Source organism: Phacochoerus africanus, chromosome 8 (assembly GCF_016906955.1).
Source record: "Phacochoerus africanus isolate WHEZ1 chromosome 8, ROS_Pafr_v1, whole genome shotgun sequence".
In the NCBI taxonomy this organism is placed as follows: domain Eukaryota; kingdom Metazoa; phylum Chordata; class Mammalia; order Artiodactyla; family Suidae; genus Phacochoerus; species Phacochoerus africanus.
Window position 1 is genome coordinate 63,022,256 of NC_062551.1, and position 18,291 is coordinate 63,040,546.

General features: G+C 64.3%; 2 protein-coding genes across 7 annotated transcripts in view; both read left to right on the plus strand.

Annotated features, from left to right (window-relative positions):
- Positions 1-1,220, plus strand: ISG15 (ISG15 ubiquitin like modifier). The gene is made up of 2 exons (XM_047792198.1): positions 1-288; positions 691-1,220. The coding sequence occupies exons 1-2, from the start codon at positions 286-288 to the stop codon at positions 1,189-1,191; spliced, it is 504 nt and encodes a 167-aa protein (XP_047648154.1). The 5' UTR covers positions 1-285; the 3' UTR covers positions 1,192-1,220.
- A 1,872-nt stretch (positions 1,221-3,092) lies between these two features.
- Positions 3,093-18,291, plus strand: part of AGRN (agrin) — a 32,215-nt gene continuing 17,016 nt past the window's right edge. For 3 of the 6 annotated variants that reach the window (XM_047791002.1, XM_047791003.1, XM_047791006.1), the window contains exons 1-3: positions 3,093-3,378; positions 5,513-5,774; positions 16,853-16,900. In XM_047791002.1, coding sequence (XP_047646958.1) covers positions 3,166-3,378; positions 5,513-5,774; positions 16,853-16,900 — 523 coding nt within the window. In that variant the 5' untranslated portion in view covers positions 3,093-3,165. Of the gene's footprint in view, positions 3,379-5,512; positions 5,775-15,715; positions 16,235-16,852; positions 16,901-18,291 lie in introns of those variants that run through there. The other 3 variants (XM_047791004.1, XM_047791005.1, XM_047791007.1) reach the window with 3 other exon arrangements.

An 18,291-nucleotide genomic window follows, 5' to 3' on the forward strand; every position in this document is an offset into this window, starting at 1 on the left:
CTCTGTACCCACTTCCTCAGTGTCCTGTCATTGCTATTTGTTTTTTCCTGCCATGTACTCCGGAGCCTGCCTTGGGAAAAGGAAACCGAAACTGAAGCCGATTTCGATTTCGGCTCCCGCGGTGGTTGGCTCCCGGACTCCGCCCTCTGACGCGGCTGCTCAGGCTTTTTAAAGGGCTGAGCCGCCAGGGCTGAAGAGCAGCGGCAAGCTGAGCGGCAGCGACGCAGAGCGCACAGAGGCTGCGAAGCAGAGCTTACAGAGGACCTGTCGCCAAAGCCCACGGCCATGGTGAGGGGGGTTTGACAGGTGGGGCAGGTGACCTCTCCCAGGGGCATAACACCTATGTGTACCAGGCAGGCAGAGCTGCTCAGGGCCCGCCAGGTTCCTAAGCATGAGGGGAGGGATGGGGCTCCTCCTGACGTCAGGGTCTGTGTCCTCAGAGGGCTGAGATCCCTTGGGGTCGGCACAGGGAGGTATCTTAGCTGGTGAAGGGAGGTGACATGATGGTTGTGGGTGGTGGCCATTCTAGAAATGCCCTCTTGCCCTCTCCAGTGCCTGGGGTCCCCCTCCTGGAGGGTGGGGAGGGTAGGGAGGAGGGAGCAGCACTCCTGGGCTCTAGGAGCTTTTGCCCCACTATGTGGTGGCCCTGGGACTGGTGACAGGGTCTCTGAGCCTGTGTGACGCCCACAGGGTAGGGAACTGAAGGTGAAGATGCTGGGAGGCAAGGAGATCCTGGTGCCCTTGAGGGACTGCATGATGGCATCAGACCTGAAGCAGCAGATCGCCCGGGAGATCGGTGTGCCTGCCTTCCAGCAGCGTCTGGCCCACCCAGCCGGCAATGTGCTTCAGGATGGGGTGCCCCTGGTCAACCAGGGCCTGGGCCCAGGCAGCACGGTCCTGTTGATGGTGCAGAGCTTCAGAGACCCACTGAGCATCCTGGTGAGGAACGACAGGGGTCGCAGCAACGCCTATGAGGTCCGGCTGACGCAGACAGTGGCTGAGCTCAAGCAGCAGGTGTGTCAGCAGGAGGGCGCGCAAGCCGACCAGTTCTGGCTGACTTTCGAGGGGAAGCCCATGGAGGATGAGCACCAGCTGGGGGAGTATGACCTCAAGCCTATGTGCACCGTGTACATGAATCTGCGCCTGCGGGGGGGTGGGGCAGGGCCAGGGGAGCGCCCCACCGAGTGCTAGTAATAAAGCTGTGGCAAAATTGAGTGTAACAAAGTGTCCATTCTTCTCTGGCCAGCACCATCTCGGTGTCAGTCCTCCATTCTGCACCCATTTTGGTGAGACAGGAGGTGAGATGGAGGAGGGAGTGGGATGAGGGGACCCAGAGGTTGCTGGGTGGTCACCAGACTAGAGTTGCCAAGTTAAGGGACAAGCCTTGTGGGATCAAAATGGTGCCCCACACACACCAGAGAAATCGAAGATGTGTCCCCACATCTTTGGGAAATTACCTTCTAGAGAAATAAAAAGAGGCACAGCCGCTAGAGCCCATTCTTGTCTTCCTGCTGTGCCGTGGTCAGCTCTGCAGCCCCACATCTGGGTCAGCAGATAGCACAGGGAGAAGGCCTGGCCAGGTGAGTGCCCCTGGAAGCAGTGGGGGCATGAACCCCTGTGGCCTGTCTGGGTGAGCTGTGAGGGAAGCCAGCCTCCCCCGTGAGCCCCACAGGAGCCAGGCTGAGTCAGCCCTGGACATGGGGGAGGCAGGAGCACAGGACGTGGACCTCTCTGGGCATGGCTCTGAGGACCTCTGCTTTCGGGCTCTTCAGGGCATTTGGCTGAAGACCCAGAAGCCTCCTTCCTGGTCTGTGGGGGTCCACAGCTGAGTGGGGGAGGGGGAGCAGACCTGCCTGTGACAGATATATGTGTAGACATGCAGGTGAGGGTGCATCGGCGGGGGTGCTCCTGGCTCCAGCCTCACTGTGTCATACCGTAACTTAGTGTGAGCACACACCCTCAGCGCCACCCTCCTCTTTTGAATCCCTCCACCAGGGTCTGGGCGGAGTAGCGTCCTCCTCCAGAGGGGTCTCTTCCGCTGCTCATCCTCCGTTGCCTCTGGCTCCGAGATCCACGGCCGGCTTGCGTGAGGGTGTGCGCGGCGGACCCAGTCCTAGAGAGACAGAAGGGATCTCCTCTCCCCGCCCCCCGCCCCCCACCACCTTCAGCTAGGTCATGCTCTAAGTTAGCGGGTCTGGATCTCAGCATATACCCTTCTCGGCTTACCCTCGGTACCTAGCGGAGCTCCGGGAGCGGGCGAGGGGGCGTGGCCGGCCGTCCACTGCTGACAAGCGATGGCAGCCTCGTGGCGGCAGAGGGAGCCCGTCTCCCTGCAGAGGGGCCGGAGCTTACCGGGACGGGGAGGTGGGCGGGCCTCTACTCCCTGTGACCAATCGCTGCAGCCCCCGGCCCGCATTGGTCCCAGCAGGAAGGGGGTCCCGGGCCGGCCGAGCTTCCGTCCCCAGTTCCAACGAGGGGCTGGGGTCCCCAGTCAGTCCCTCCTGCTGGGGGCGGGGCACTGCCCTGCAGGGCTCGAGAGGCGGTGGGGCCCCGGATCTGGCAGCCCCTCCCCGGATCTGGCAGCCCCTCCCCGCAGCCGGGGAGTCCTCGCCGCCCCAGCCCCGGCGCAGCCTGGAGCCCCTTGGAAGTCCCGTCACGTCGCCTCCAGATTATGCATTAACCCGATTTCAGCCGCATTTCCTGGCGGGGGAGTGGGGGTGGAGAACGTCCGCGCGGGCGGGGCAGGGGCGTCCGTGGGGGTGCGCCGCAGCAAGGAGATCACCCTCCGGCCCGCCCCCGCCCCCGCCCCGCCCGGTCCACCTTCGCCCCGGCCAGTCCCACCACCCACCTTGGCCCGACGCAGACCGGCCCCCTCCCTTCTGCAGCCCGGCCTCCACCCGGCGCCGCTGTCCCGGCGCTTTGTTCGCAGCCTGCGCGGGTCGCTGGGCGCCGGGAGGGCCGGGGGCGGGCGAAGGCGGGGCGGGGGGGGGGCGGGGGGGCGGGAAGGGGGTGGTGCTGCCCCGGGCCCGCCCCCGGCCCGCCCCCGCGCTACCCGCGCTCCCGCCGCCTCGCAGGAGCTGCGTCCCGTCCAGTCCAGTCCCGTTTGCGGCACGGTCCGGCCCGTGCGCTCGCTCCGGCCGCCTTCCGCCGTCCTCCGCCAGCGCCATGGCCAGCCTGCGGCCGTCCGGCTCGGCCCCGCTGCAGCCGCTGCTGCTGCTGCTGCTCCTGGTCGTGGCCGCGCGCGCCCTGCCCAGCGCCGACGGGACGTGCCCCGAGCGCGCGCTGGAGCGGCGGGAGGAGGAGGCGAACGTGGTGCTCACCGGCACCGTGGAGGAGATCCTCAACGTGGACCCGGTGCAGCACACGTACTCGTGCAAGGTGGGCCCCCGCGGGAACCCTGGGATCCTGAGCCCCCTTCGCATTATCCTGGAAGCCTGAGTTGGGGGCCTCTCCCCCGCGACCCCTGCCCCCTATCCCGGAGGCCCTCCCCTCGCGAAGCCGGCCGCCCCGCTGAGACCCCCCGCCCCAGGCCGTGGGAACGAGCCCCAGACGCTCCGCAGCGCTCGCTCCCGCTCCCTTGGCGACAGCCGACCCCCGGGTGGGGCGCCAGGTCTGGGAAAGTTCTTGTGGTGCCGCTGCAGTCCCACCTCGCGGTGCCCGAGCTCCGGAGGCCCCTTCACCGTCTGCCCCTTCACCCTAAGCCCAAGCCCTTATTGGAAACAAGTGCGCCTCCATCCAGGGAGAATGTACGACTGCCGCACCCCCTTCCCCACCAGCCCAAGGAAAAGAATAGGGACGTGGGGAGGTGACGCTTTCTGCTTGGGCTGGAAGTGGGGGGTTGGCCTGTTGTCAGTGCTGTGCCCCCTCCCCAGAGGCGAGAAGGGGTGGTCAGGAGAGAGAGGAGGGGTCACATCTAATCTCCCAGCCGCAAGGGTCCTGGTGGGGCAAATGCTGCAGTGACTGGGGGTGGAGGTGTGTGCAGAGAAGTGGGCGGGGCCGTTGCTGAGCCTCCAGGGAGGGGGCCAAGGGGCAGGTGCCCCATTCCGCTTTTGGGAGAACAGGATCGCCCCTGGCCGCGGGGGGGGGGGGGGGGGAGCTTACCTCACCTCTCCTTCAGTTGGATCTGGGAGCCCCCTGGAATATACACGGTGGTTTTTTGTCCTACATCTGTTCCTAGGGAGGACTCAAGGGACCCAGTCTCACTCAAGCCCCTAAAACCACCTCCCCACCCCAAAATCAGACCATTCCTCCTCCATGGAGATGGGGAGGGGTGGCAGCTTCTTTCAGACTGGCCTGTGCAGGCTACAGCTGGGCTCCCCCGCCGGGCCCCCTCCCCTCCACCACCGCCAGGGCACTTTGCCAAGTCCCTGCAGGATTTTCCCGACTTCCTCCCCGCTGCTCCTGGGTGTGGCTGGAGTTGGGGGAGGCGATGAAAGCCACCCTGCCCTCCCCTGCTGGTTACCGTCCTTCTAGAGCCTATGTTAAGTCTAGGGGTGGCCGAGAGAGTGAGCCAAAGCTACCCCCTCCCCAGCCTCTCCTGGGCCACTGAAGGGTGGAGGGAGTCCCTGTGGCTTCTGAAGACCCGAGACGCCCCGCTGGGGCCAGGCAGGTGGACAGGCCACCATTGTCCTTCATTGCCCATTCCAAAAGTCCTGGCCCCCAGAGCTCCTAAGGAAAGAGGGGTCTTTTTATGGACAGCATGCATGGGTGCATGCCCCCACAGACCCATTCCTTTAGGGCAGCCCTTCTGTCTGTAGGTCCTGCTCCCCACCCTCACTAGGCTGCGGGCGCGTCCCAGGGCCTGGTTTGTCAGAGTGGGTACCCTCAGGGCTCCAAGAGCCGAGTGTGGAGGGTGGGGCTGCCCTGTGCTGCCCAAACTTGATTTGTGGTTCACAGGCTGCCCTGACTGCACCGCATTCACTGAAAGAGGCTGGGGTGGGGGCGGGGAGGTTGTCTTAGCCCACCCACAGGGCTGTAGGGACCCAAGCCAGCCCAGAGCTCTGAGCTCAGAGCCCCTCACCCTGAAAACCACAGTCATGTTAGTGGCTCCCGGCTCTGCCCAGGGGTGGGCCGAGAGGACTGGGTGGGTCGACTGGGAGCATAGGTTGGGAAGACAGGCACCCCAGGCCAGCTGGGTCCCCTTCCTATGTCCAGCCTGAACAGAGGCAGACATTATTGGAATCTAGGTGACTGCGGTCCCTTAGACCTGGGGGTTGGGGGGGCTGCTTCTGGAGGGAGAAGGTGTGTTTACAGGCCATGTGTCCGAGTGTGTGACACACACGGGCGGCGGCATCCATCCCTGAAGCTTCCTCCTGGGGGGCTGACCCAAAGACCTTCACACCTCTGCCCAGGGTTCGGTCTGCTATGGACATCTGGCCTGAGCACGTGAGGTGGGAAGAAAGGAAAAAGCCCAAGGGCCAGCTTGCTCTTTGCCTCTGTGGCCCCCTTTCTTTTCCCCTGTGGGAGGAGGATCACTGACACCTGTGCCCCCCACCCCCCATGTCCACCCCAGGTGCGGGTCTGGCGGTACTTGAAGGGCAAAGATATAGTGACTCAGGAGAGCCTGCTGGATGGAGGCAACAAGGTGGTGATTGGTGGCTTCGGAGACCCGCTCATCTGTGACAACCAGGTGTCCACTGGGGACACCAGGATCTTCTTTGTGAACCCTGCACCGCCGTACCTGTGGCCGGCCCACAAGAACGAGTTGATGCTCAACTCCAGCCTCATGCGCATCACCCTGCGGAACCTGGAGGAGGTGGAGCACTGCGTAGAAGGTCTGTGGGGGCTAGCGCGGGGCAGCGGGGGACTGAGGTGTGCAAGGGACCCGCTGTCGTAGGCTAGAGCACATGGTGTCTTGTGGTCCCACCTCCTTGCCGTGTCCTGGCCCCCTAGCTTCCTGGCTGTCTCAGGTCCAGTCTCTGACAGAAGCAGGACTTACCCTGAGATGCCACCCTCTTGCATCTTGGAGCCAAACAATCCGAGCCCTGCAAAGGGACAAGCCTCCTTTTCTTCCCCCGCTTCCCAGCTCTGCACACCCCCTCCTGGAGTCCCCTTTTCTGGGCGAGAGACGGAGACCAGGTGAATGAACACCAGTTGTTTGTGTTCTGCAGAATCCCAAACATCTGTCTAGACAGGGCCCAGATGTTGAGCAAACCCCTTGGGGTGGGGCATGAGGATGTGCGGGGGCCCCCGGGGGCGGGGGTGCTACCCCACCCGAAGGGGCAGTTATGTGGAGTGGGATGCTTCTAGCAGCGTGAGTGGCTGTGGGATCCCCTCACAGAGATGAAGAACCTGTCCCCCTATTTCAAATGGCCCAAGCATGCCCTTCCCCCACCCCAGCGTCTGAGAGGTACGCGGGAACCACATGACCAGGGCTCACCCAGCCCCCTCGCCCCAAGAGAATCCCAGCTGGGGGCCGAGCTCCTCGGCTGGGGAATGCAGCAGGGAGGACGCAGGAACTGCCGTCGCCCCCACATCCTGTCTGTCCCCTCATGGCTGCCTGGGAAGGGATGTCTGGGGGGGGGCAGAGAGAAGGCTTCCTCCCAGGGTGGTGGGAAGGGTCCCTGACTTCCTGTCCTGGGAGGTGACCCTGTCCCTCTCATTTGCTCTTCGGCCAGCAGGGAGTTCCATCTTCTACCCAACTTACAGCTGGGATGCTGGCTTGGCTTTTGTGGGGTCCTGGACAGTGGACTTACCTGGCCAGGGTTGGACTGGGCAGGGGGCAGGTCAGGAGCTGAAGGGGAGCCTGCAGCATATTGCTCAGCCTTTGGTCGGTTGCTCCTGCGGCTGCATCCAGAGTCCCAGGCCATGACATCATACACAGCCAGCAGTGGCTTAGCTGCAGGGTCCTGGCATGACCCTCTCACCAGGTGAGGGCTGGAGACCCTGGCCCTGGTCCAGAAGCTTGCGGTCTAGGAAGAGGTGGGAGGATGGCCCAGAGATGGGGCAGGTCGTGGGGCAGTGATGCCCAGTTGGGGGATTAGTTGAAGGCTAAGGAGAGGCTGGAAAAGAGGTGTTAGGACGCAAGAGGTCCCCTGTTTCTGCAAGATCGAGAAGGCAAGTCATCTACTCTACAGCTGGGCGGGTCCAGCCGGAGGGTCCGTGAGTCAGTAACTGAGACCTTTTGAGGGGTCAGAGGGCATGTGGCGGGAGGGCAGCCCCAGACAGAACAAGGTTTGCCATCTTGCCAGACCCTGCTCGGCCCACGCCAGGCCCTGGCTCTGGATGTTGGATCAGGCAGAGGGCCAGCCAGAGAGGAGGACCCACAGGGAGAGCCCCCACCCAGGACTGAGGGAGATGCCACCTAGTGTTTAGGGGCTGCCCAGGGTAGTGACCAGTCTAGGGCCCTAGCTCCAGCTGGGCTGGGACCCGCAGTTTGTAGCAATGGGGTGAGCACCCAGGAGAGGCTGAAGCCACCAGACTCTTCTGGGTGGGCCTGCCAGGTGGAGGGTCTTGGGGAAGGGGGTTCATGAAGAGGAAGGAAAAGAAGTAGCCTTGACTGTGGCTTGGGGCCTTGCAGTGGGGCCAGGGTGGAGGGGAAGCCCCCAGGGAGCAGAGGGGCCCAGAATGAGCAGCTTGGAGAGCCCTGGAAGTTCGGAGCCCGGAGACATGCATCTCTTCTTTGGAAGCAAACCACGGCCCAGCTGGGGGTCAGGGGGCTGGGAGGGCTGGGCTCTGGGGACAGGGTGGATGCCTCCCAGGGCCCTGGGTTAGATGGGGGCGCCTCCCCCTTGAGGCTCTCCGAGGCCTGAGGAACAAGGTCCCCTCTAGCTAAGGCCAGCCTTGGGGAAGGGAACAGCCCTATCCCCACCTCCCTCAGCAGGGTGGGGGTGGGAGGAGGCCCGCCTCCTTTTCTGTAGGAGATAAGGACCTTGGATCCCACCCCAGACTCTCCAGGGAGCCAAGGCCTCACCCTGGCAAGGGGGACAGATGGGCAGGGCTTGAACTACGATGACTTCTCCCCGTCTGACTCTGATCCCATTCTGCTCCTTGGGGCCTCACAGCTGCCCCCGCCCCACAGGGCCCAGAGGGAAGGCTGGACAGCCACCAATCCGTGCAGGTTGCCCCAAGACCACCCCAAGACCCCTGCCTCTATGACACCTCCCCCAACCCCCAAAAGGCCCACAGCAGCCAAGGTCAGGGGGCACATCCTCCCAGGTCCACCTCCCTGGATGCCTCCACCTCATCCCCACCTGGGCTCTCCTGAAGGGGCACCTGCTGCTGGGTGGCACACCTGGTCGCCTGCTCTATGCAGATGGCTTTCTTCAGTTTCTCCCCCAGGGCCTGCAGGCCCCTGGGAGCTCCTCCTCCCTGTCCTCCCGCCTGAGGAGCCACATTCCGAGCATAACTGAGACAGGTATGTGTCCCTCCCTCTGCGCCACCTGTGGGTGAGGGAGCCGGTCTCTGAAGCAGCCTCTTGCCACAGGAGACCCTCGCCCCTGCTTTGTCAGGGAAGCGGCCTGGCCTCCTCCAGTGCCAGCCGCCCACACACCATGAGCCTGCCCAGGCTGGCAGCTGAGCGGGCATCTCCTCCGGCCTTACGGCTACTATGCCCTGGTCTGGGCACGGCCCTCCCCTCCCCTACCTCATGAGGACTGGTCCTGGGGCCTCCCCTGAAGCTCCTCGGAGAGAGGGGTGCAGGCCTGGGGCCCTTCCCCCCACCAGGAGCCAGGAGCAGAGAAAGGAAGTGTTGTCTGCCCTCTCTGGGCCTGGCACAGGGACAGGGTCAGAGTGAGGCTGGCGCTGGTCCAGCGCAGCCCGGCCCAGCCCTGAAACAGGGGTCCTGGTGCCCATACTTGGCCTAGCCTGGCCGGCCCCCACCCTTCCTCCTGCCAGGCCAGTCGTCTAGGGCCTTCTGGAGGGCAGTCCTATAGCTCACGCTGGAGAGGCCCCGGGTCCCCCGCCACCGGCCTTGGCCTTGGTGCAAGCCAGTGTGGACAGCCGGTACGCCCCCACCCCCACAGGGACTGACCCTCCCCGGAGCCGAGCAGGGGCAGGTGGAAGTCCAGGGGGAGGTTTCCGGGCGGCTCCCTCGGGACTGGGATTGGCTCCCTCTGCTGTCTGGCACTTAGCTTCTGCACCCCCAGTTCCGCTGAGCCCGCCGCACCCCCCCCCCATATTCACATTCCTCCCTGCTGAGGCGGGAGGTGGCTTCTTCCTGTCCGGGTTTCCCTCCTCTAGGCTGTAGGTTCTCGCTCCAGACCCGCCCAGGGCCCTCCCTGGCCCCTCCCCCAGGCAGGTCGGCCTGGAGAGGGCAGGCCCGGGCTGGAGGTTGGCGTCAGTGCCTTCTTCCTTCCCTCCAGCAGCGGGGGGCGGGGCATCTGCCCGGACCCCACCCCCACCCCGCTGTGCCCTCTTCTCCCCACCTGGGGCTCTCCGGTAGGAAGGCTTCGGGGAGTGGACTCGGGCCCACCCGTGCAGGCAGCCGTCACCACACAGTCCCCTAGGGATGGGGGCGCGTGGGAGTGGGCTTTGCTCCTGAAACCAAAGGGTTTTGGGTCCTGTCGCTCCACCAGGCAGTGCTCCTTTAGGGCAGGACTGAGCTGGTGGAAACAGCTCTTGGCTTTTTCCAGACCCCACCCCATCTCTCTGGTCCTACCCGGAGAACAGTCCTCCATCCTCCCCTGCAGGTTGGAAATGGGAAAAAAGGCTCTCTGGAAACTTTCCTCCGTCTCTGCTGTCCCTCGCGGCGGTCTCTGTGTGTGCTGGCACCCAGCACCCAGCACCCAGCACCCAGGCGCAGCGGAGGAAACGGCTGGTCTGGGTCTGAGGCTACAGCCCCCTGCCCGCGAACCCTGACAGGCTGAGGAGGAGGGGGGAGTGCAGAGGAGGGAGTGGGCCCAGACTCAGGGCTCTGGATCTAGCCAGTGGTCATTCTCACCAGCCCCCCGCTGCAGTCCAGGCTGCTCTGCTTCCTCCCTGAAGGGTTAACCCCCTCAACCCCTGAGAGCAAAGCCTGCCCCCTCTGCCACCCCCACAGGAGAGTGGAAAACAGCTGCCAAAACTGGCCTCTCTCCTGCCCCTGACGCACCACCCCGGTCCTTTGCCTCCACCTGTGGGACCCGGTTGCCCTCCCTCCCCCACAAGCTCTCCCTTGCCTAGAGGTCTGGGGGTCCGTGGGAAATGGGCTCCCTTTCTTGTCCTGCTGTGCCAGCCCAAGGAGCTCCTCCCGGCCGTTGGGATGGGGAACTGTGGCTCCTCCGTGCAGGCTGGGCTGGCTGGGCTGGCGGCTGCAGGCACAATTACTGAAGTAGCCCCAGTAGCACTTGACACCCCAGGGTCCCTGGAGGTGCCCACCTCTCACCAGAGAGAAAAAGGAATCTCAGAAATGAGACAGCGCCCTAGTGGCAGTTACCTGATGACAGTGACAGGTCATCTGAGGAGGGTGCTGTGCCCCCATGGGCTACACTGGGGCTCCAAGGGACCTGTCCCAGTCCCGGGCTGTGGCTCAGAGCTGGGGAGGGAGTGACCTAGGCCCCTGGTAAGGCTTCCAGTTGGGAGGAAAGCTCCCCTTGAAGGGGCCCCTCCCCCCAGAGCAGACCCTGAGAACTTCCTGAGGAAGGCCCCCTGCCAGGGGCTGCTTACAGCTGGACCTGGGAAGGGAAGATGCCCCTCCCAGCTCCCCTCCCCCTGTGGTGGAGACGTGGGAGGGGGGAGCTCTCTGTCCCACGGGCAGCCAGCTGTTTGCAGCTGTGTGGCCTGCACGTGTGCAGGTTTGTAGGCATGTATGCACACGTGCCTGCAACCTCAGGTGTACCAGTCTGCACACCATTCTGGCTGAAACCCCAGCTGGTGACCTGTGCTTCCTGCCACCCTTATATCCCAGGGCTCAGCCTGGGGCGGGGACCCTCTAGGTGCTCTGCCAACAGGCTGGTCATGGGCAACCTTACAGGGCTCCAGCCCTCTGCCCTCACGTGGGTCCCATCTCCCCAGTGTCCAGCGGTGCCCCCCTCCCACCACCCATACCTGGCAGAGGTCTGGGTACCTCGCCCTGTAGTCTCTGCCTCAGGGTTTCTCAAAGCCAGAGATGGAAGGGCTGTAGCAGGGGCCAACTGGGCTCCTCGTCCCCTCAAGTGCCTACCGGACCCTGAGTCTGACACAAGGAGCCAGGCAGGGCAAGTCAGGAGAGGCAGGTCTGCCGCTGGTCTGCGCTTGCCTTGCCTCTGCCCCCAGCAGCGTCCGCTGGGACACCCCGCGCTGGCCCTGGGAGAAGCAGACACCTGTCCCTCTGCCCACAGATGTGGGTCCAGCACCTTGGGGAGAAATAAGAGCCCAAACATCCAGGCAGATTGTGGCCTGGCCCTGACCCATCAGTGGGGAGGGGATGTGCGCCACTTGCCTTCCTGGACGGGGAGGCCGTGAGGCTCATCAGGGCCACTCATTACTCCACCTATTGGCTCCTTCATCAATGCAGCCACTCACGGCCCAGCAGCACATCCTCACAGGGCCACTGGAAGGGGCTGCTGCTGTCACCTGCACAGGGCCCTTTGAGGTTCCGGATGGGCATCCCAAGGAGGCCAGGTGTGAGCTGTGTGTGGAGGAGTGAAGGCAGAGGGAGAAAGACATTCTGGATGGGAAAGACAGGACAACAAGGTTCGAGGGTGCAGGGAGCAGCAGGTCGTCCCTTTGTCTTGGGTGAGGGGTTGGAGTGATACAGGGGAGAGGGCCAGCAACCTGGAGTCCAGGCCACAACCCACTGGCTGGGGGAGTGGGACCCTCCCCTGAGCCAGCCCTCCCACCTTTGCTGCTCATCCCATTTGCTCTCCCCCAGGGGCTGCTTCCCTAACCTCTCTCTGTCCTGCATCTGCTCAGGTCTTAGTGGCCCTCTCTAGTCTCTCTACCCCTTTGTTCCTGCCTGTCCTGCTTCCAGGAGGTGTCCCTTCATCCTGACGCACAGGTCAGCACCTCTGGAGGCACCGCCCCCCAGTGCGGACCTTTGTGCCGGACTCAGGAGGGTCTCCTGACTCACCAGGCACTGACCACACCTGGGTGCCACCCCGGTTCCCCCAGCTTTCTCTTTCCTCCTGCAGGTGGGCAGGGTTCTGCCGAGGTGCATTAGGAGGAGCTGTCCTGGAGGGGAGGGACAGAGAGCAGGGGTCAGCTCCACCCCATCCCCAGGTGCCTGCTGTCCCCTCCTCTGTTTGGCTGGCACCTCTTGGTGGCTGCAGCCTATGTCTTGGCAGGTGTCCAGGCCCTGAGCTGAGCTGCTGGGACCTGAGGATCTTCCCATAGCCCTGGTTGCCCTCGGTCCCACCTGGCAGGCTCCTCCAGGACTCCTGCAGCCTCAGAGTCTGTTCTCACCGGGACCTTTGTAGTGGCCTCCGTCTGGAGTTGCCAACCCCTCGCTCCATCATTCAGTCTCTGTACAGATATCAGGCCCGCCAATCCAGGGCACCCTCTGCCACTGGCTAACCTCCCTGAGGGCGGAGAGTTTACCTGAGGGGAACACACCTCCTGCACTCGGCCCGCCCACGGAGCTCAGACCAGCTGGAGGCAGGGCGCAGACGGAGGAGTGCTGAGTAAGCGCGGAGGAGCACGGGTGCTCAGTGGCCTGCAGCTGCCCTCCTAGCTGCCAGTGGGGGCTGCCCTATGAGCCAGCCCTGCTGAGCCTGTTCCCCAAGCTCTCGCTGAATCCCTCTGCCCAGCAGCGGGGGCCAACCGGCAAAAGTGTGGGCCCGGCCCGGTGCCTGGCGGCGGGGCACAGAGCCGGCCGACTCAAACATGGGCGCCTACCAGCCTCACCTGAGGCAGCGATCAATGATTGTGGCCTGGGCTGGACTCCACCTCCTTCCCGGAGGCTGGCCGGGGTCCAGCAGCGATGTCCCGCTTGTGAAACGCTCATTGTCTGCTGAGGCCGAGCGGGAGGGGAAGGCCGTCGTCTGAGACGGATACCAGGAGGCCGGGACGGGGGGGAGGGGGCCCCCCTGCCCCTCCACTCCCACAGGGGCAGCCAGACATCTGTGACTGTGGGGCCGCCTGGCAGCCAGCACTCAGCTGCTCGATGCACTTCACACCCAAGCAGGATACCCCGGAGATCCCGTGTGTGCTCGCTGACCGGGGCAGTTGTGGGGGCGGGCGGGGGGGGTGTCGGTGACATCTCAGCCCCTTGTGAGTGAGGGTCATCTCTGTAAGAAAGGGGTCAGCAGGTGGCCAGTAGGTAGGACTTCCCAGCCTCTCTAGATTCCATTCCCCACTTTCTCAGGGCCAGGGGAGTACATCCAGTGTGTGCTGTGTGGGGAGGGACAAGCTCTGCCCTGCATTAAGGTGTGAAGGCGATGCCCAGTGTGTGTGCACGTGGGGGAGTGTGCGAGATCCTGTGTGAGCCGGGAACATGGAGCGTGTGTAAACACATGTGAGCGGTAGCATGTTACTCTGCGTGCGGCCAGAGCTGGGGCTTGTTCCTAGCTCTGCGCACCCTCTGTTCCTGGGGCATGCGCCAGCTTGGGCTGGTTAGGGCTGAATGATCCTAAAATAGCCTGGGGAGCCTGAGCTCCCCTCCCCGGCTGGGTCTGGGGCCTCAATGGTCCTTTGTCTCTCTGAAGGCATCCAACTCCTGTGGGGGCTCAGACTCAGACTCGGGTGGGAGGGACCAGGCTGCCTGCTGGTTCCCCTTTCCCCAGGCCAGGCCTGATAGGCCCTGAGCCCCCTACCACCACGTGAGCATCCAAGGCCAGCCCATTTGCTGGCAGATCCCAGGGTCTCTGCCTGGGGGAGGCCACCGCGGCCAAGATGCCTGGGCTTAGACCTCCCACACTCTGATTCCTTTGCCTCGCCCTCCTCCTACAGAGCCCACCCATGAGGTCCCACAGCTGCAGTGGCAGCAGCAAACAGGGCTCATGTGCAAATGTGTGTCCAGTGGGCACATCTTCAGTTTAACCCCTGTCTTTGGGCACTTCCTGAAGCCAAGGGATTCGTCCTGCAGTCTGGAGGACTGCACTGAGAAGTAAAATGAGAAATGTGTCACTGCCTGGGCTCACCACACCCCAAGTCCTGGGCTCTGGGCCAAGCCCTGCCCTGAGAAGATAAAAAGTCAGACCCTGCCCTGGGTGCTCCCAGTTCTGGGCGGTGCCCTGGGAGCCACCACTCTCAGTGTGGGGTGGGCAGTGCCAAGGTGAGGTGAGGAGTGGGAGGCTCCCTTGTGGAGGGAGTGAAGCCAGCCGGGGGCCAGAGTCTCCCCTCTCCAGGTAGCCTGACAGACTGCTGCTCTGGGTCCATCGCCAGGTGGGGTGGGGGGAACCACTTTGTGTATTGGCTTTTCCTGCAAGGTTTCAGGGCTCCAAGTGGTTTGAAGACCTCTGCCCTGGGTGATGGGGGACCCTGACAGGGCAGGCTGACCCCACTGGGACGTGGTACTAGTGCTCCTGCAGCCGGAAAGGAGTCCAAGGAGATGGACCTGCCAACCTGGGTGCTGGCTGGCAGGCCGTTGTCCCAGCTGAGGAAGGTTGGGGCGAGGGGGCATGCGGAGGCCACCTGAGGAGGAGAGAGTGAGCAGGGGGTGGGAGTGGGGGGCGACTCCAGGGACATGTTTGTGAGGCAGCTGGGTACGTAGTAGGGAGGACCAGAGTCCCAGGTGGGCCACGCGCCCTGGCCCGCTGTGACTTCGCGGCCCCAACGCTCCCCGACCGCCTCTGGGGGGCTCTCCCGGCTCGCGGACTGTGCCTGGAGCCCTGCGGCTATTTGTATAACGCTCATTTACATAGAACTCATTTGCATGTTCCTTTCCCTGCGGGGACTCGAGTTGGGGGTGCGGGGATGGTATGAGGTGTTGCTGTCAGTTCCTAGGCGGCGGAAGCCCACCCTCCGAATTGAACCCAGCCCCCTCTCCACCTGTGTATGCACCTATACTCCGGAGACCCTACCCCCACCCTGCCAGAATGGGGCCAGCAGGAGCAGAGACAGTGGCACGCACACGCAGTGACAAGCAGACCGCAGCCCACAACGTGCAGGCCAAGCCCCCTGCGGGGACGCAAACAGACCCTCCGACATTCCGCGGGTGGCCGCTTAAGCGCGGCCCAGCCTGGAGCAGCCGGGTGGGAGCGGGAGGGGACCCCGTGCCTGTGCCGCCCCGCTCACGCCCGGCTCCTCGCTCCCACTCCGCAGCCCCTCGCCCCCGCCCTAACACCTGCCTCTCCTCCAGCTCCAGCCTCCGCTCCCACCCGGCCCTGGCCCGTCCCTGCACCCTCCCCGGCCCCAGCGCCCCACCTCAGCGCCGGCCCCTACCTCTGCGCCCTCCCCAGCTCTGCTCCCTGCCCGCCCCGACCCCGCTGCCTTACCCCGGCGCCCCTGGTCCCTGCGTTCTGTTTCGTGCCGACGCCCTCCCGTGCCCGTCCGCGCGATCCCTCTTGCGGCGCAAGCCGCGACTCCCCGCGCGGGCGCCCGCCGGGGTCCCGGGAGGCGTCTTCCTTTGTCTCTGCTGCTCTCCGCCCTCCCTCCGTGGCGCCCCTCGCCCCTCACTCACCCGCGAGGGCGCGGGCAGCGGGCGCGGCTCCCCCGGAGGCGGGAGGCGAGGCGCGGCCCTCCGCGTACGGCTCTTTATTCTCTCCCTCCGGACGCGCGCGCGCTCCTCCTGCTCGCTGCCGTCGCCGCTCCCGCCTCCGCCGGGCGCTGGAGCCGCTGGAGCAGCCGCGGCCCGCCGCGCCCTGCGCCTCGCCGCCAGTCGCGCTCGGACCCGCCTCTGCAGGGCAGCCGAGCGGGCAGGAGCCGGGGCTGTGGAACTGGCAGAGGCTCCGGGAGACCGAGCACAGCCGGAGCCCTGCGGAGAGCTGCTGGCGCCTACGGCCCAGGCCCTGACCGGCGTGGGCAGCAGGGGTGGCTCCCGGCCCTCAGCTCCTCCTCCGCCTCCCTCCGAGCCCAAATTTGGGATTTCTACTCCGGGAGAATCCTGCACACCTCCCATTATGAGCCTCAAGGGCTGCGGAGGGGGCCTAGTGCCCCCTGCTCCCCAGCTGTGACTGGAGCTGAACTTTGAAATGCAGCTGATGTCAACTGCCCCGGGGGGCCAAGAATGAGCGGTGTAGCACCCAGGAGGCCTAAGGGCACTCCGTGAGGACCCCCCACACCCCAAGAGTGGGAGCCGAGGAGCGGGCCATGCCTCCGCTGCCGCTGGAGCGGGACCCCCGGCAGCAGCACGGGGTCTCCCTGCTGGTGCGGTATTTCATGATCCCCTGTAACGTCTGCCTGATCCTCCTGGCCACGTCCACGCTCGGCTTCGCGGTACTACTCTTCCTCAACAACTGTACGTGTCTGGGTGTGGCTACCTTGCCAGGCCCAAGGGATCCTGCCTCTGCCGGCTGAGGTCCCCCGCCTCAGCCACCAAATATGAGGGGACAGGCAGGGTCACAGAGAAACCGGCAGCTATGATGGGCCACTGCATCTTTGGAGGGCACCATGGGTCATCTCTGGATGCCCGGGCCCCTATGGGCCCCTCGAAGCCTATCCTCTTGCAGCTGGTGGCTGGCAGCTGGGGCGGGGGGTGGGCGCAAGGGAGAGGGCTGACCCTCATCTTGAGCTTCAGAGACAACCTTCCTTGGGAGTGAGGGTTAGGGGGCATCTGGCTGCACTGGGAATGGGGGCTTTGTCAGAGTCTGGGCCTCATCTAGGGCCTAGGTGGCTGCCCATATGCCTGCCGCTGGGCCTCACCTGACAAGTGTCAGGGCATGATGGTATAGCTGGAGGGACAGAGAAAAGCCAAGGCTTCTGCCTTTGCCCACCCCTAGCCTCAGTCTGTCTTCAGGGCTCAGAATGGGGCCAGGGAAGGGATGTGTGCAGGCAGGGGTGACAGAGGCCGGACAGAAGGACAGGCTATGGGAGGACTGGCTCAGAGGGACCTAACATGAGATTTGTTTTTTTCCAGACAAACCTGGAACCCACTTCACGCCAGTGCCCCCGACGCCTCCGGATGGTGAGTGGGGGCTCAGTGACAGACTGAGTTTGGGAACCCGTGCCTGGAGGAGCAGTGGCACTCTTGGGGGTTAGGGGCTATAATTGGGCGTGCATATCAGATGTGTTAGGTGTGTTTGGAGGAGGAGGAGGAGGCTGGATGAGGGAACCTGGGTCCTTCCTAGGGCGTCCACAGTGGTGGAGAGCAAAGGGAACGTGGGGCCCAAAGTCCCTGGGCCTGGCTGCATCTTGGCCACAAAACTGGGGCTTAGTCCTGGAGCCCAAAGGTTGAGAAATGAGTCAGGCACTGTGTGCAGAAGGGTGCAGGGACCAGGGCTCTGGGGAAGGGCCTCAGCAGGACCATCGACAGCTGTTTGAGGAGGGATTGGCAGGCCTGTCGCTGGGACCAAGCAGGCTGGGGCCGGCCATCTTGACCTGCTTTGTGGGCTGGGGCCTGGCCTCCCTGGGGGGCTCTGCTGGTGTGTGGCTTGTGGTGATTAAGCTAATACAAGGGGAAGAGAGGAATCTCTTGGTGTTGTGGGCTGGCAAGAGAAGGGGGCGGCCCGGGGTCTTCTTGGGAGAGGGAGGTGCTCTCCTGGGCTTTGCTTTTGGAACCCGGGTCCCCTGCTGGGCAGGCACCTGCCCAGGTCCACGGAGGCACACACACAGAGTGCTGTCCCTACATGGGATGGGCCGTGGGGGGGGGGGCAGGTCTGCGCTGGGCTGGGGTTTGGGGCCCAGGACTGAGTCTGTCACAGGCTGTGGGCAAGAGGCCTGGAGCAGGTTGGATTTAAAGACCCGCCTCTTCCCCCAGCGTCCTCGGCCTCCTCTCCTAAAGCCCAGAGCCTGGTGTGTCTTCTCTGTTACACACCCTGGCCCTCCCCCACAGACTTCCACGTGGACCCCACACCTGCACTCTGATCCCATTGCCCATTTGGGGACAGCAGCACCCCGTGACCGTTGTCACCCCTCTCAGGGACACACTTCACTTTTGTGGCTGTAGGCGGGGCTCAGGGGACCTGCTCCATGCTCCATCCTCCCCAAGTCTGGGAAGAGAGTTAAATATACCCGCTCCAACCGGAGGCTATAAAAAGCCACCAACGCCTCCAGCATTGCACATGGAGAGGGGGGGACTTGGGTAAGTGAGGAGTGTGGTTCCTGCAGGAGGCCCAGCTGGGCAGGTGGGCAGAGCCCCGAGGTGAGCCTTCAAGGCCAAGGGTCTCTAAGTGTCTGGGTGCTTCATGTGCAGCGACAAGGGGCAGCTTGTGTAACGATCCGGGGCTAATACAGGTGTGGCCTGCGTGGCCTGACACCCACACGGCGAGCTGTTACTTGCACGATGAGCTGTGCCTGCATATGTGTGCGCGTGTGCGTGTGCCATCACACTTGTCTGTGCATGTAGTTTCAGTCTGG